Source organism: Mustela nivalis (assembly GCF_964662115.1).
Source record: "Mustela nivalis genome assembly, chromosome: 12".
Taxonomy (NCBI): domain Eukaryota; kingdom Metazoa; phylum Chordata; class Mammalia; order Carnivora; family Mustelidae; genus Mustela; species Mustela nivalis.
Window position 1 is genome coordinate 65,677,299 of NC_139031.1, and position 12,238 is coordinate 65,689,536.

Here is a 12,238-nt window from a genome sequence, read left to right on the forward strand (position 1 = left end):
TTCTGTACCTAAGAATTGTACCTTTACTAATGGCACCACTTGGATCTGTAGAAGTTTGTTGTGAGGTCACATGTAAAATAAAGTTGCTTTCTGAAATAAAGTGCAAAGCTGGCATTAGAAATCCCAGCTGGGGGCGCCTGGGTGGCTCAGTGGGTTGGGCCGCTGCCTTTGGCTCGGGTCGTGATCTCGGGGTGCTGGGATCGAGTCCCACATCAGGCTCTCTGCTCAGTGGGGGGCCTGCTTCCCTCTGTCTCTCTCTGCCTGCCTCTCCATCTACTTGTGGTTTCTCTCTGTCAAATAAATAAATAAATAAAATCTTTAAAAAAAAAAAGATAGAAAAGAAATCCCAGCTGTAGGAGGCCTGTCTAGCAGCCTCTCAGCATTCGGAGGGATCTGGAGGTGATGCAGTGAAGTCAGGCAATCGTCAGCTCTCACTGCACATCTTACTCCTGCAGGAGCAGTTTGTAAAAGGGTGGTTGCAGAATTTCTTATTTGTCTGGAGTAGGATTTAGAAGTCACTGCTTTTCAGAGCTCTTAAAGTGACTAATATGCAGATGGAGAGAAGAACCGTCCCTCTTAGGAGACCGGAAAAGAGTCAGGTTTGGAGTCACTACCATGTCCCAAGCACTGTGCTGGCTGCAGTCCGTTCGCCATCTCTTTGGGCCTCGTATGAGGTGAGGTGGTTTGACTCAACCATCAATTTGGGCCTCGTATGAGGTGAGGTGGTTTGACTCAAAGGGACGAGGGGGGTGGGGTTGGTCCTCCCACGGGACGCTCCGCCTGCAGGCCATGTGTGCTGCCTTGCGTTTGTTCCTGTGCTGTTCTTTGAGATCAGTGTATGCAGACCGCTTTCCCTTCTGCCCTTGGTAGAGATGCTCTTGCCCACTTCTGAGCTTTTAAAAATCAGTCTCAGAGTAATTCCTACTCCGCAAGTCTTTCTCAGCAGTTCTGCTCCCATGCATGATTTCAAAATAAGTTTTTATTCATTACTGCAGCTCAAGAGCTTGGATCAAGAAGCACAAACCTAATCCTCACTGTGCCATTGGTGCTGTTACTAAGCTGGGTCCGTCTCCTCACTTCCTTCTGCCGACCTTAACTCCCTGGCGGGTGTTGTGCAGCAATGGAGGTGCAACCCCACAGAATCCTGAAGGGCTGAGGACAGGCTGTGGGTTGGGTCCACCACCTCCTTGCAGGTCACAGCAGTGTGGAAGCAAAGCATGGCTCTTCTAAGCCAACGAGAAGAGGGAGCCTAGTGTCTGTGCAGACCAGAAGAACACATTGGCCTCTGGGCGTGTCGCCTCACGCTCTTCTTCCCACTTTACGAGGGCCTTTCTTGGGCCTTTTGATGCATCCGTTCTAGGTTTTTTTCTACCAGAGTTGTTTGCCCCATCTTCTAAGAGTCACCTAGGAGAGCCGGAGGGGGTGAGTAAAACAAGCAAGTGAGAAGGACTGGTCCGTGTGGCAGTCAAGACACTGGCAATACCGCTGCCTTGGAAACAGTTGTAATATGGGCAGAGAGTAGAAAGCTTGGTCTGTTTTTAACAACAAGTGTGTCTTGATTAAGGGATCAAGTTTAGTAAAGGTGAAAAAGCAATTTGATTTATAGAGAATTAATGGGTGAACAGATTTCTTTTTTTTTTTTTTTCTAATGTTGCTATGTATATCAGGTAAGTTATGTAGAGGCATTTGTGTTTTTTTTTGTTTTTTTTTTTTTTTTTGTAGAGGTAATACATGATCTGTGTAGAAGAAATACAAAATAGAGCAGAAAAGAAAAGAAACCACTTGTATCCTACCAGTCACAAGCACTGCACTGGTGTGTTCTGTGCATGGTGGTAAGGACTAACGGGGACAGCTGGACGTGCGTTTCAGTAGGAGGGGTCTTACTTCCCAGGATGTATGTTGAACATTTTCCACAGTATTTCTATCGGCAGCATACAGTACTCATTGCATGGCATACTCAGATTCATTTAATTCATCCCCGAGCATTGGGTATGTACGTTATCTCATTTTCGTTTCCGAGTAGTTTAAGTTATACTTCCAAGATCATCTTTGCAGCCACTGTTGGTCAGTACTGGCCCTTTGGTGAGGGCCCATACATTGGCTAATGACGTCAGGGAATCTAGCCAGAAGTAGTTTTGTGTCCTGTGAGTCTACATCATGCGTGTTGCCGTGATGGCACCGACGGAGCTGTAAAATAGCAGCATCGCTGCTGTGGTGGCATCGCTCTGTGGTAACGTTACTGTGCAGTCAGGATTCTGAACTGTACCCTGCGTCAGCCTGAGTGCGGATGAAATAAAAATTTAATGTATGTGTGACAAGGAATAACAAGTTGAAGTACAGTGGGAAAGAATGTAATTGCTTATAATAAATACAGGCTTAGCTTTGAAATAACTAGCTTAAAATTTCCCTTATAGTACACTTTAATGATTTCCACCAATGGTCACAGGGGTGGGGCACCCAGTCACTGCTGGAATGAAATAACACACGTTGCTCAAAGTTTGGGCCATGATTGATTTAATGCATATTTTCACTACTTGGACATTTATCTTCGTGAAAAGAGCAATCTTACACAGGTAATACATAAATAAAATTATAAGAATATGCAACTCCAAAAAAGGGTGTTTGATGATGGACCTGATTTTTTAAGAGGAGAAAAAGGAGCTTTCATCTACGTTTACATGTTCTCTGGCAATTCTTGAGTCACTGCCAGAGTCAGGAGGTCCGTCATGGGAGAACCTGTGTCCACCTGGTCTCCTCCTTTTCTGACAAGCAGGTTAGTGTGTCTTGATTTGGATACTCTTTGATTTTCATTCTCTTGTTGCCTTTGTGCCTTTGGCTTTGAGCCCTGTGATGGCAGCTGCTTGTGCTTCAGGGAATCTTTGTCATTTCCATGTGAAGACACTGGTGAGGCCAGGAGACATCAGTCTCTGGTTTTTTCCTTCTTTCAACCTCTGAGTGAAGGAAATAGGATCTTAGTACCCAAAGTCTCCTTGGCAATAGCTGTATTTTTGATCAGACTTGTCACTGTCTTAATTGTGAAACTATAAACTCTTGAAGATGGAATATTCTGCACTCCGTGAAGGATAATGCCTCCACTCTTCCTAACCCATCTTACCCTTACCCTTCTTTGGTCCTAAATCTTTACTTTCTCTCTCTTTTAGGCAGGAGGCTCCCAGGTCATTTTCACAAATCCTTTGGAAATCGTCAAGATCCGTTTGCAAGTGGCTGGAGAGATCACCACTGGTCCCCGAGTCAGTGCCCTGTCTGTCGTAAGGGACCTGGGGTTCTTTGGGATCTACAAGGTAACTTTCCTTTTAGTCAATTATTAGTTCCGTGTTCAACTTCTAAATTAGCAAATGGGGCAAACTATGTAAGTAAACTTCTCCTCAGCATGAAATCGATTCTTCACATTTTGGTACCTGGAGAAGACATTCCACCAGGGCCCATAGGGCACCTTCACGCCCGCTGTCAAAAAGCCATCCTCAGAATACACTGATCACGGTTGACTGTGAGGTGAATGGCGTCCAGCTGCGTAGCTCCTTACAGCATCAGTGGCAGGGAACTTTTGGTTTTGTTACTGGTGCAAAACCCTAGTTCCCAGTGCTGCCCTCTATGAAGGATTAGATGGATCACAGGGTGCCGTTTCTCGGAAGACAGGCTGAGCACTCAGTTCCAGGAAAAGCCTGTACCAGATGGGGAATTTATTTCCTGGTCCTGTACATTCGGCCCTGTCCGTATGTATTTTTCATTTAGAAAACAGGTTTTTGGAATAATGACAAAAACTGGGCTTTCAGAAAGTTCTTGATATTTGTTATTCACAATCCTCTACCAAAAAGTTGAATTGGAATCTGTTAGAATTAGCTCCATATATGCACAGCTCTAAGGCTTTATCAAACATAAGGTGTTTACCATTTTTCAGTAAGAAGGTTTAAAAAATGTTTTTTGTGGCCAACTTGACTAAGTAAAGCTTCAGGAATAAGTAAACTTGAAGTCAGATGTTCACAGAAAATGGTGGTCATTGATTTCCCCATAAATATACAAAATCCCATCCTATAAAATTGGTATTACTCTTTTCTGTACATAGGTATCAAGAAATATTCTGTGCAAACTCTTTGTAAAAATTTTGAATCAGTGTTTTGATCACCGCTTTTTGAATCAGCCATTCACGTGGTCTCACGGAGGGCACTGTGTTCATTTGTATCTCACGCTGGCAAGGTGAAGCATTTGCGGGCTCTGGGTGCATGGTCATCCCTGGAAGTTTTATCCTACAGACACAAAACATTAGGACAGTTGTTTCTTTTCTCCTCTCCCCGGTTCACCCTTAGTGGACATACCTGGTCCCATTGTGTAACAACCGATAACTGCTTTTGAGAGTGAACTTCCAGTGCCTGGTTTTGACATCCAGCACAGCATTTGTGACATCCAACTCCCAGGAAGAGTTTTTCACCCTTTTTTTAAAAACTCAAGCTTTGCAGGTGATCTTGGGAGGCATCCAGTGTTAGTTTAGTAAGAGCTGACGTTGTTTCGAGCAAATTTGCCCTTCCCGGAATGCTACTCTGTACTTCTCAGGGTGAAGGGATTGGAAAAGTACCCCCTGATCCGAGACTTGTTAGAATTGAATATAATGTGACCCCTTATTTTCTGGGGACCTAGGGGGAAACCTTGCTTTATATTTAGGCATGTGTGGTGTTTAGGAATAAATGTGCTGGTTTTTTAAGTAGCACTTCAAATGTTCAGTGTGTGATTGTGCCGCGGAGAACACTGTTAGAGCCATTTCATCTACCAAATTATTATCCAGCCGCAAAGGAACTCATCGCTGTATTGTCACGAAGCATAGCATTGATAAATTTGAAGAAAAATCATCTTTTCTAAATTTTTAGGCTCCTTGCAGACTGTAACACAATGTGGCAGCGCGTCATTCTGACAAGACGCCACGCCGTCTTTCAGCGGGCTGTCTGGGGGGAAAGCACTTAGGCGCTATGGCAATGACTGCTATCGAAATGTCTCGAAAGATAAAATGGTAAAAACTTGTTTGATGACACAGAAACGGAGACTGTTAAACTACCTGCAAATGATACAAGACTGAGAGCGAGCCCTTTCCACCTTCACGGCATTTCCAAACTGAAATCCCCTCTCCAGCCCCTGGGAAGGATCAGGGCTCCAGTTTCGCAGTTAGGAGGGCAGAGGCTGCTGAGGATGGCGTCTGTGCTGACGCTGGGGCTCCCAGGTGGCTTGTTTCCACTTCCGTGCTGCAGTTGCTTTCCTGAAATGAGCAGGACCGCTCAAGTTTGAGCAAGAGATCTCTCCCATATAAAGTTGGTTTAATTACTAGCCCTGTGGTTTAATCTAGTTCAGAGGCATTCCACAGGGCTTGGTGCCTTCTTAGAAAACGCCGCTTTTGGTGTAGTGGTAATTACCAAGTGAGGTCACCACCACCTTGAGCTTCGGGAAACTTGATTTCTGTGCAGGAGAGTGAGTTGGCAGTCTCATCCTTTTTGCAGGTCATGGGTGTCATCGGCTCCATCGGCTAAGACGGAGTCTAGACCTCACTCAGCAGAGTTCACCTTTCCGCTCCGTCAGCGGGATCCTCCCTTACAGTATCCCGCAGTTTTGTTTCTGGGGACTGGCTCTCCTCCGGCCCCACTCACCGTCCCCCAGCCCTCCCTGATCAGAAGTCATTTAGCAATTCAAGAGCCATCCTTGTCCAGGCATCACAGCTTTTGCATTTCTGTATGGTTTAATGTGATTTTGTTTCAGGATAGCGCTTTTCAGTAATAAAGGTTTTTCTGTTTCTCCTCATCATTGGGTAGAAAAATGCACCTGACCAGGAGTGACCTAATACTTTAGAACTTGTATGTGTCCCTGCCAGTGGGTCTTTAAAAAGGGAGAGGGAGAACTGGTGTCCTGGTCTTAGTGCGGACTGGTGATCTTCATTCTCCTGCCCTCGGGTCTTCTGTTTGCTGTCGTTAACACGACAATGTGGGACCCAGGGGAGTGCTCAGTGAGTGGCTCTGTCTGTGTGGTTAGGCCTGCTGTTTAACCTCGCCTAAATTGGACTTAACCGGTCTTCCTATTTTTCTCCTGAATTGACTTGCAAAATGCCCAGCTATTCTGTGACTTCCCAGTAAATGGTAATTAGAATATTTGCTTTAAAAATACATTTACAACTGAAAAAAAAAGTGGCTGTGGTAAACATTTCACATTCCTGAGGTTAGAAATAGTTTAGAGCAGATACAGTGAACTCTGCAAACAAAGCCCCCCCTCTTTTGGTAACATTAAGAGATCGAGTCGCTGTGCAAACTAGGTGATTGAAGTCAGGGCAGGATAATTAACTGCCCCTGCAGGAGCTACTTGAATATAATGTAGTTGGTTTTGCTGGTTTTTTTGGGGGGGGGGGTTGTTTGTTTGTTTTTAACAAAACCTGCAACATACACTACCTTTCTTAAGAATGTATGAGGTCTACATAATTTTGTTTAACTGCATAAGCCGCTGGAGCATAAGTAAAATAAATTAAATACATTCTGTCCTGGAAGAGGAGGTGGTATCCATCTTCTGATCCCTCTTCTCTTGGATGGTGCCTTTTCCATAGGAGGCAACAGAGAGCTTTGATAAGGGAATGGATTACACTGTAGGAAGAGAAAGACACCTCATTTCACATTAAATGGGAACATGGCTGATAGAGGCTACAAAGATGCTTCCTTAAGCAGTGGACCAATTTCTGTCTTTTTCTGAGGACAGTGAGGTCCGTGAGGTCCGTGAGGCACTGACAGCCAGGACAGCAAGCATTGTTGGCAGCCACTTTCGGATTGTTTAATCATGAGTTACGCATCAGTTGTACCCTGGAAAGTGGTTACCTCGGGATGTGGGCTGTGCGTCTGCTGTGTTCTAACCAAAAGCGTTTGTCCCACTGCATTCAGCAGTGTTCAGACACAGTTTTCATACGCATGCGTGCATGTCGCGTATGTCTGTTCGTTCACGGAGTGTACGTGAATGAGCTGTTGGAGCTACTGGCCATAAAATCAGAAAGCAAGTAATGATATATCGGGTACATTCCTATTTCGTCTGCTAGTTGTCTCCAGGAGATCTAAAAGTTAAAATACAAGTTCACATTGCAAAAAAAATAATTCAGGAACGCATGTGAGAAAGATTCTCTCTCTACTACTCCCGTTTCCTCCTCTTTTCAGAGGATAACCACTCTTCGTTACATACCCTTCAGAAAAGAAAACCTGTTTACATCAATATTTCTCAATTCTTTCTTCCTCTCTGTATATCACATACTGGATCAATGTCAGTGCTCTGTGTGTGTGTGTGTGTTAATGCAAATAGAGTATTTCTAAATACACAGTATTTCTTTTTTTTTAATTGAACTATAGTTGACACACAATGTTATGTGAGTTTGAAATGCACACAATTTACCTTAAAGCTCTTTCCTCATTTTATATAAGAGCTGTGTAGAATTTTATCTAGAGTTTTTTTAAGCGGTTTCCTGTTGATAGGTGTTCATGTTGTTTCCAGTTTGTGGGTATTGCCAGCAACAGCAAGGTGAATATCCCTGCGAGATATTTTGACATATTTTTATGAGTATATACAAATGATAAGTTCCTAGCAATTAAAATTTTTAGGTCAAGGGGCATGTGCATTGTTTTAGTGTTAGTAGATTTTGTTAGATTACAACAGTTTAGCAAATTGAGCTTGATAAAATAGGAGTACATAAGAATAATTACTCAATTTAGTAGTTTTAAAAATATCTATTTTGGGACGCCCGCATGGCTTAGTGGGTTAAAGCCTCTGTCTTCGGCTCAGGTCATGATCCCAGGGTCCTGGGATCCTGGCCACATTGGGCTCCCTGATCAGCAGGGAGCCTGCTTCCCCCCTCGCTCTGCCTGCCTCTCTGACTACTTGTGATCTCTGTCTGTCAAATAAATAAAAACTTAAAGAATAACGTTTTAAAAAATATTTTTATGAGTTCATGGCCCCACCCGTTGTGCCCTTGGGGACAGTGGTGCCCTGCGAATTTTCTAACACCGAGGGCCACTTCATGGTTTTACAGCCTCTCCATTGCTGATTCTCACCCCTACCTCCCATATTTGTCTTTCCTCTGGGCCTCTGTGAAAGCCTCCTCATGGGCTTATTCATTTTGATTCTTGACTTCCCTAAATCTGTTGTCCCCAGAATTGATCTGTTTAAAGTGTAATCAGATTAATTGATTGGGAATGCAATCAACATACTTCTGATGAAAGCTGACTGGTAGGTGAGGAGTCCCTTCCCTGCTCAGGGGTTGGTGGGTAGAAAAAGTCACCCTTGAAGAAAACAGATTTTTGTTTTTGGGGAGGCGGAGGGATGGGCAAAATGGGTGAAGAAGAGGGGGAGGTACAGCTTCTAGTTATGGAGCAAATCAGCTGCAGGGATAAAAGTCACAGCATAAGGAATTGAGTCAGTGACCCTGCAGTAGGGTTGTGTGGTGACCTCTGGTAGCCACACTTGAGGTGAGCTCAGCATATACAGAGATGTTGAATCACTGTTGTACACCTGAAATGAATGTAATAATTGTGTCAGCTCTACTAATAAATAAATAAATAAATAATTTAAAAACCTTGCACATCTCTGACATCAGAAGGGAAAGGAGGCAGGTGAGTGGAGAAGGGCCAAGGCAGGGTGGGATGTGGTAGTGGGGGGATACATTTTAATAGGGTGATCCATGGAGCCTCTCAGATGAGATGATATTTGAGCAGAAACCAGAGGAAATGAGAAATAAGTGTGCCCTACAGAAACTGGGGTCCCTGATGGAAAACCATCTAGCAGGTTCCTGCTGCACTTAGAATAGAGTCCCAGCTCCTCCCCGGTGGCCCCATCTTCTCCACCCTCCATTTTGTGCCATCCTCTTCTAGCTACACTGACTGCCTTTCTTTTATTCAGGTATTCCAAGTTCACTCCCTCTGCCTGAAGGTTTCTTCCCTTCACATCTTAGGTCAGTAGAGGCTTGCTTGGAAAAACAGCCAGATCGCTCACTGTCCCTAGTGCCATCTTCCAGTTCTGTTTAGGGAACCCAGTACCATCTGCTGGTTGTAGATGTGGTTGTGTGTTTGTGTCTGCTCATCTAGAGTATACTCTGATAACAGAGAGCTAACTTTTTCACTGCTGTTTGTAACCGTTTGTGGCACATAAATAAATAGACATTTGATAAATACTTGTTGAGCAAATGAATGGCAAGCAAAAGCCAGGTGTTCCCAAGTTACAAACAAGGATATTAGAGCGCAAAAAGTGAGTGAAATGGCAAGTAGTGACCAAAGATTATGGTACCAGGGACATCAAATGTAAAGAAAGTATCTGATTGAAAGCTTGATTTCGCATTTCTGGAGTCTTCCATTCCTTCACCTAGCAAGCTCTGCACTGGGCACTGGGGATACAAACAAAAATGCATGGTTTTCTAAGAAGTTCACCATCACATGGAGCAGTCAGACAGGTAAAAAGATCCTTGGAATACAGCATGTGTGCAGTTGGAAAGGGCTGTCTGGGAGTGTACGACGTGGTCCCTGGGGAATTGGGGCTGACTCAGTGGCAAGGACAGAAAGGCTTTTATCGCCCTCGCCCCGCAAGGACGACAAGAACCCTGGTTCGGATGCATCTTCTTTTTTTTTTTTTTTATTTCTGCAAGTCTACACACTTATATATGCTTACATGACCAATCAGCGAGCAGGGTACAGGAGGGAGCGAATCAGGCTGTGCACCTAAACGAACAACTTCGCTAGCAACCAATGCTGTTTACTTCCTCTTTGGGCATTCCGCTTAGTCTCACGAGGCAATCCTAACCTGGCAACTAGCCAGGCACCATCTTTTAATGGCGGAGGCCGCCCTGGCCAGGGGCCTGCCTCCGACATCTCCCCCTTTTTTCTTTTATGGCAGGGATCGTGCCTGTCTTAGGTTGTCAGTGGCGGGGAATATCCTTACCCGTCATCAGACGGCAGATATCAATGATCTGCGTCCTGTCTTAGGTTGGTATATTTCCCCCACCAATATTACCCGTCGTTGACTACCGATCCAGCATACTTAGCCACACTTGGGGGGATGTTCCAGCCTCGGTGGCTAACAAGGCCTGCACCATGGCTTGCTGTTGCCTAGGTTGCTGCCGCCTCCAAATTTGCAGTTTCCTTACTAGCAGAATCAAGCCCACTACGAGGATTATCATCAGACCAATTACGCTAGCCCATTGTTTCGTAAAGGTTAACACATCTTGCAATGTTTTGATTATCTCTGGGAGGGTTGCAAGCTCAACTCTGGTGTTATTTATCCTTGTTATGCCTAGTAGCAGGTGCTGAGTATAGTTTTGGAATTCTGCGGACTAATTCCCCCGCAAGTATTGGGAGAGCTGTCGGGAGACATTCTGTTAGTCACTCATATTAGTATAGGCTATGGGAGTTACACAAATTGCCGGGAAGGGTGCTATACATCCCAGTCCCAATAGGGCCGCCCATATGTCCACTTGTTCTTGAACCAAATCCACTCTCTGGTTGACTATCAGGATTCCTGCTTGCAGGTGTGCATTGATCTGAGTCTACGTTTGAAGGGCAGCCGCCGTTCCTTCTGCAAGGGTGTTCACAGCTTCTGCAGTGGGTATAGTTGCAGCAAGCGAGACTGCTGCTGCCGTGGCAGCTGCTGTAGATATAGCCAATGCTGTCACAACGGCAGCTGTGATACCAAAATCTTTCTTCTTTCTGGATAGCACCACCGATAACTTGTCCTCTGGAATGGAAACTGGGATAGGAACATGGGTAGGGATATGCATAATCACAGCCGGCTTGAAGGCCGTGACATTTCAGCACTGGGAAAGATAACAATTCTTAGTGCAATCATTCAGCTCGCTAGCATTTGTTACGAGGAAAAGGAACGGTGGCCAGACGCATATGGGAGTGGGCTGATAAGTAATATTATTGGGACAAGACACATTAACTGTTGTCTCAAAGGTACTGGAGTCATTTTGTTTATAAGAACAGTTGAGGAATTTGCCACCATTTAACACGGACACTGCTGAGATATCAGTACATGCTCCTAGCAAGTTACAGACCTGCCATGTATCAAAGGGAGAGGAGGGAAGATGAGAGAAGAGTTAGTCACTGGTAAAGGATATAGCCATGCTTTAACCACTGCTCACAGCTCTCTGGCTTGAGTCGGCCGCAGGAGGTGTAGCATCCCCAGAGTTATCATCAGCATTTTCAGCATCATGACTGGTGTTTGGAGGCAAGGCCGCACGCACCAGCCGCTCTGGGATCCAAATTGGAGCCTCCTTTTCCTGTGGAAAAACACATACAGACCCCCTACTCCATACTAACACTGGATCTGGTCCATTCCACTTTCCTGTGAGGGTGTCCATCCAAAGTACTAAAGGCTTAAGGGAAGCAGCAGCATCACTTGCATATCTGTCTGCAGCTGATTTACCCGTTTTGTCCAACGTTAAAAAATTCAAAATAAAGAGAATGGTGTCGAGCTTATCTTTAGGGGACCTGAAGGTGTCCCCTATTCCCCATTTTTGTTTATAAAGCGCATTTTTAAATTGTAAGATGTGCACGCTCCACAACACTCTGTCCTTGTGGGTTATAGGGTATTCCATGTATCAAGTGAATGTCAAGTTGTTGTAGGAAGGCTTTAAAGGGTTGTGAGATGTAGCCTGGACTATTACCTGTCTTTAATTGGCGTGGCTTTCCCCATGCCGCTAAAGCCTGTGGGCAATGGGCGATAACATCTCTGGATTTCCCCCCCCACCATGCACTGAGGCGAAAATTATTCCAGAGCAGGTATCTACAGAGACATGAACATATCTTAACTTTCCAAATTCTGAAACATGTGTGACATCCATATGCCATATATGATTAGGTAACAAACTCTTAGGATTAACCCTCAAGGACGGTGCAGGTAGTAAGGTCACACAATTTCTGCAGGAGACTACTATGTCCTGTGCCTGTGCTTTTGTTATGTTAAATTTGAGGCAGAGTTAAAGCATTCACATGGAACAGCTTATGATAATGTCTTGCCTGTTGCACTGGGTCTTCAATGGCAAAGACAAATTCTCCTCTTTCACTTCCTCCAATGCCTCTGCTCCCTCTTGTAGAGCTGATTCACATTTGGGTTTAGGCCCCACCAGGCATCCCCGGACTAAGGTCCATATTGCCAGGGTCCCGGGTGGCAAAGGCATTTTATTGTCCTGTTTCTTCAAATCCTCCCCTAAGTGGTCCATCCCATTGAG

The 12,238-nt window shown here is 44.8% G+C and overlaps 1 protein-coding gene across 1 annotated transcript in view; it reads left to right on the top strand.

The window, feature by feature from the left end:
• Positions 1-12,238, top strand: part of SLC25A13 (solute carrier family 25 member 13) — a 180,519-nt gene that overhangs the window by 139,635 nt on the left and 28,646 nt on the right. Inside the window, 1 exon segment of the mRNA XM_082693601.1 lies at positions 3,162-3,302. Coding sequence (XP_082549727.1) covers positions 3,162-3,302 — 141 coding nt within the window.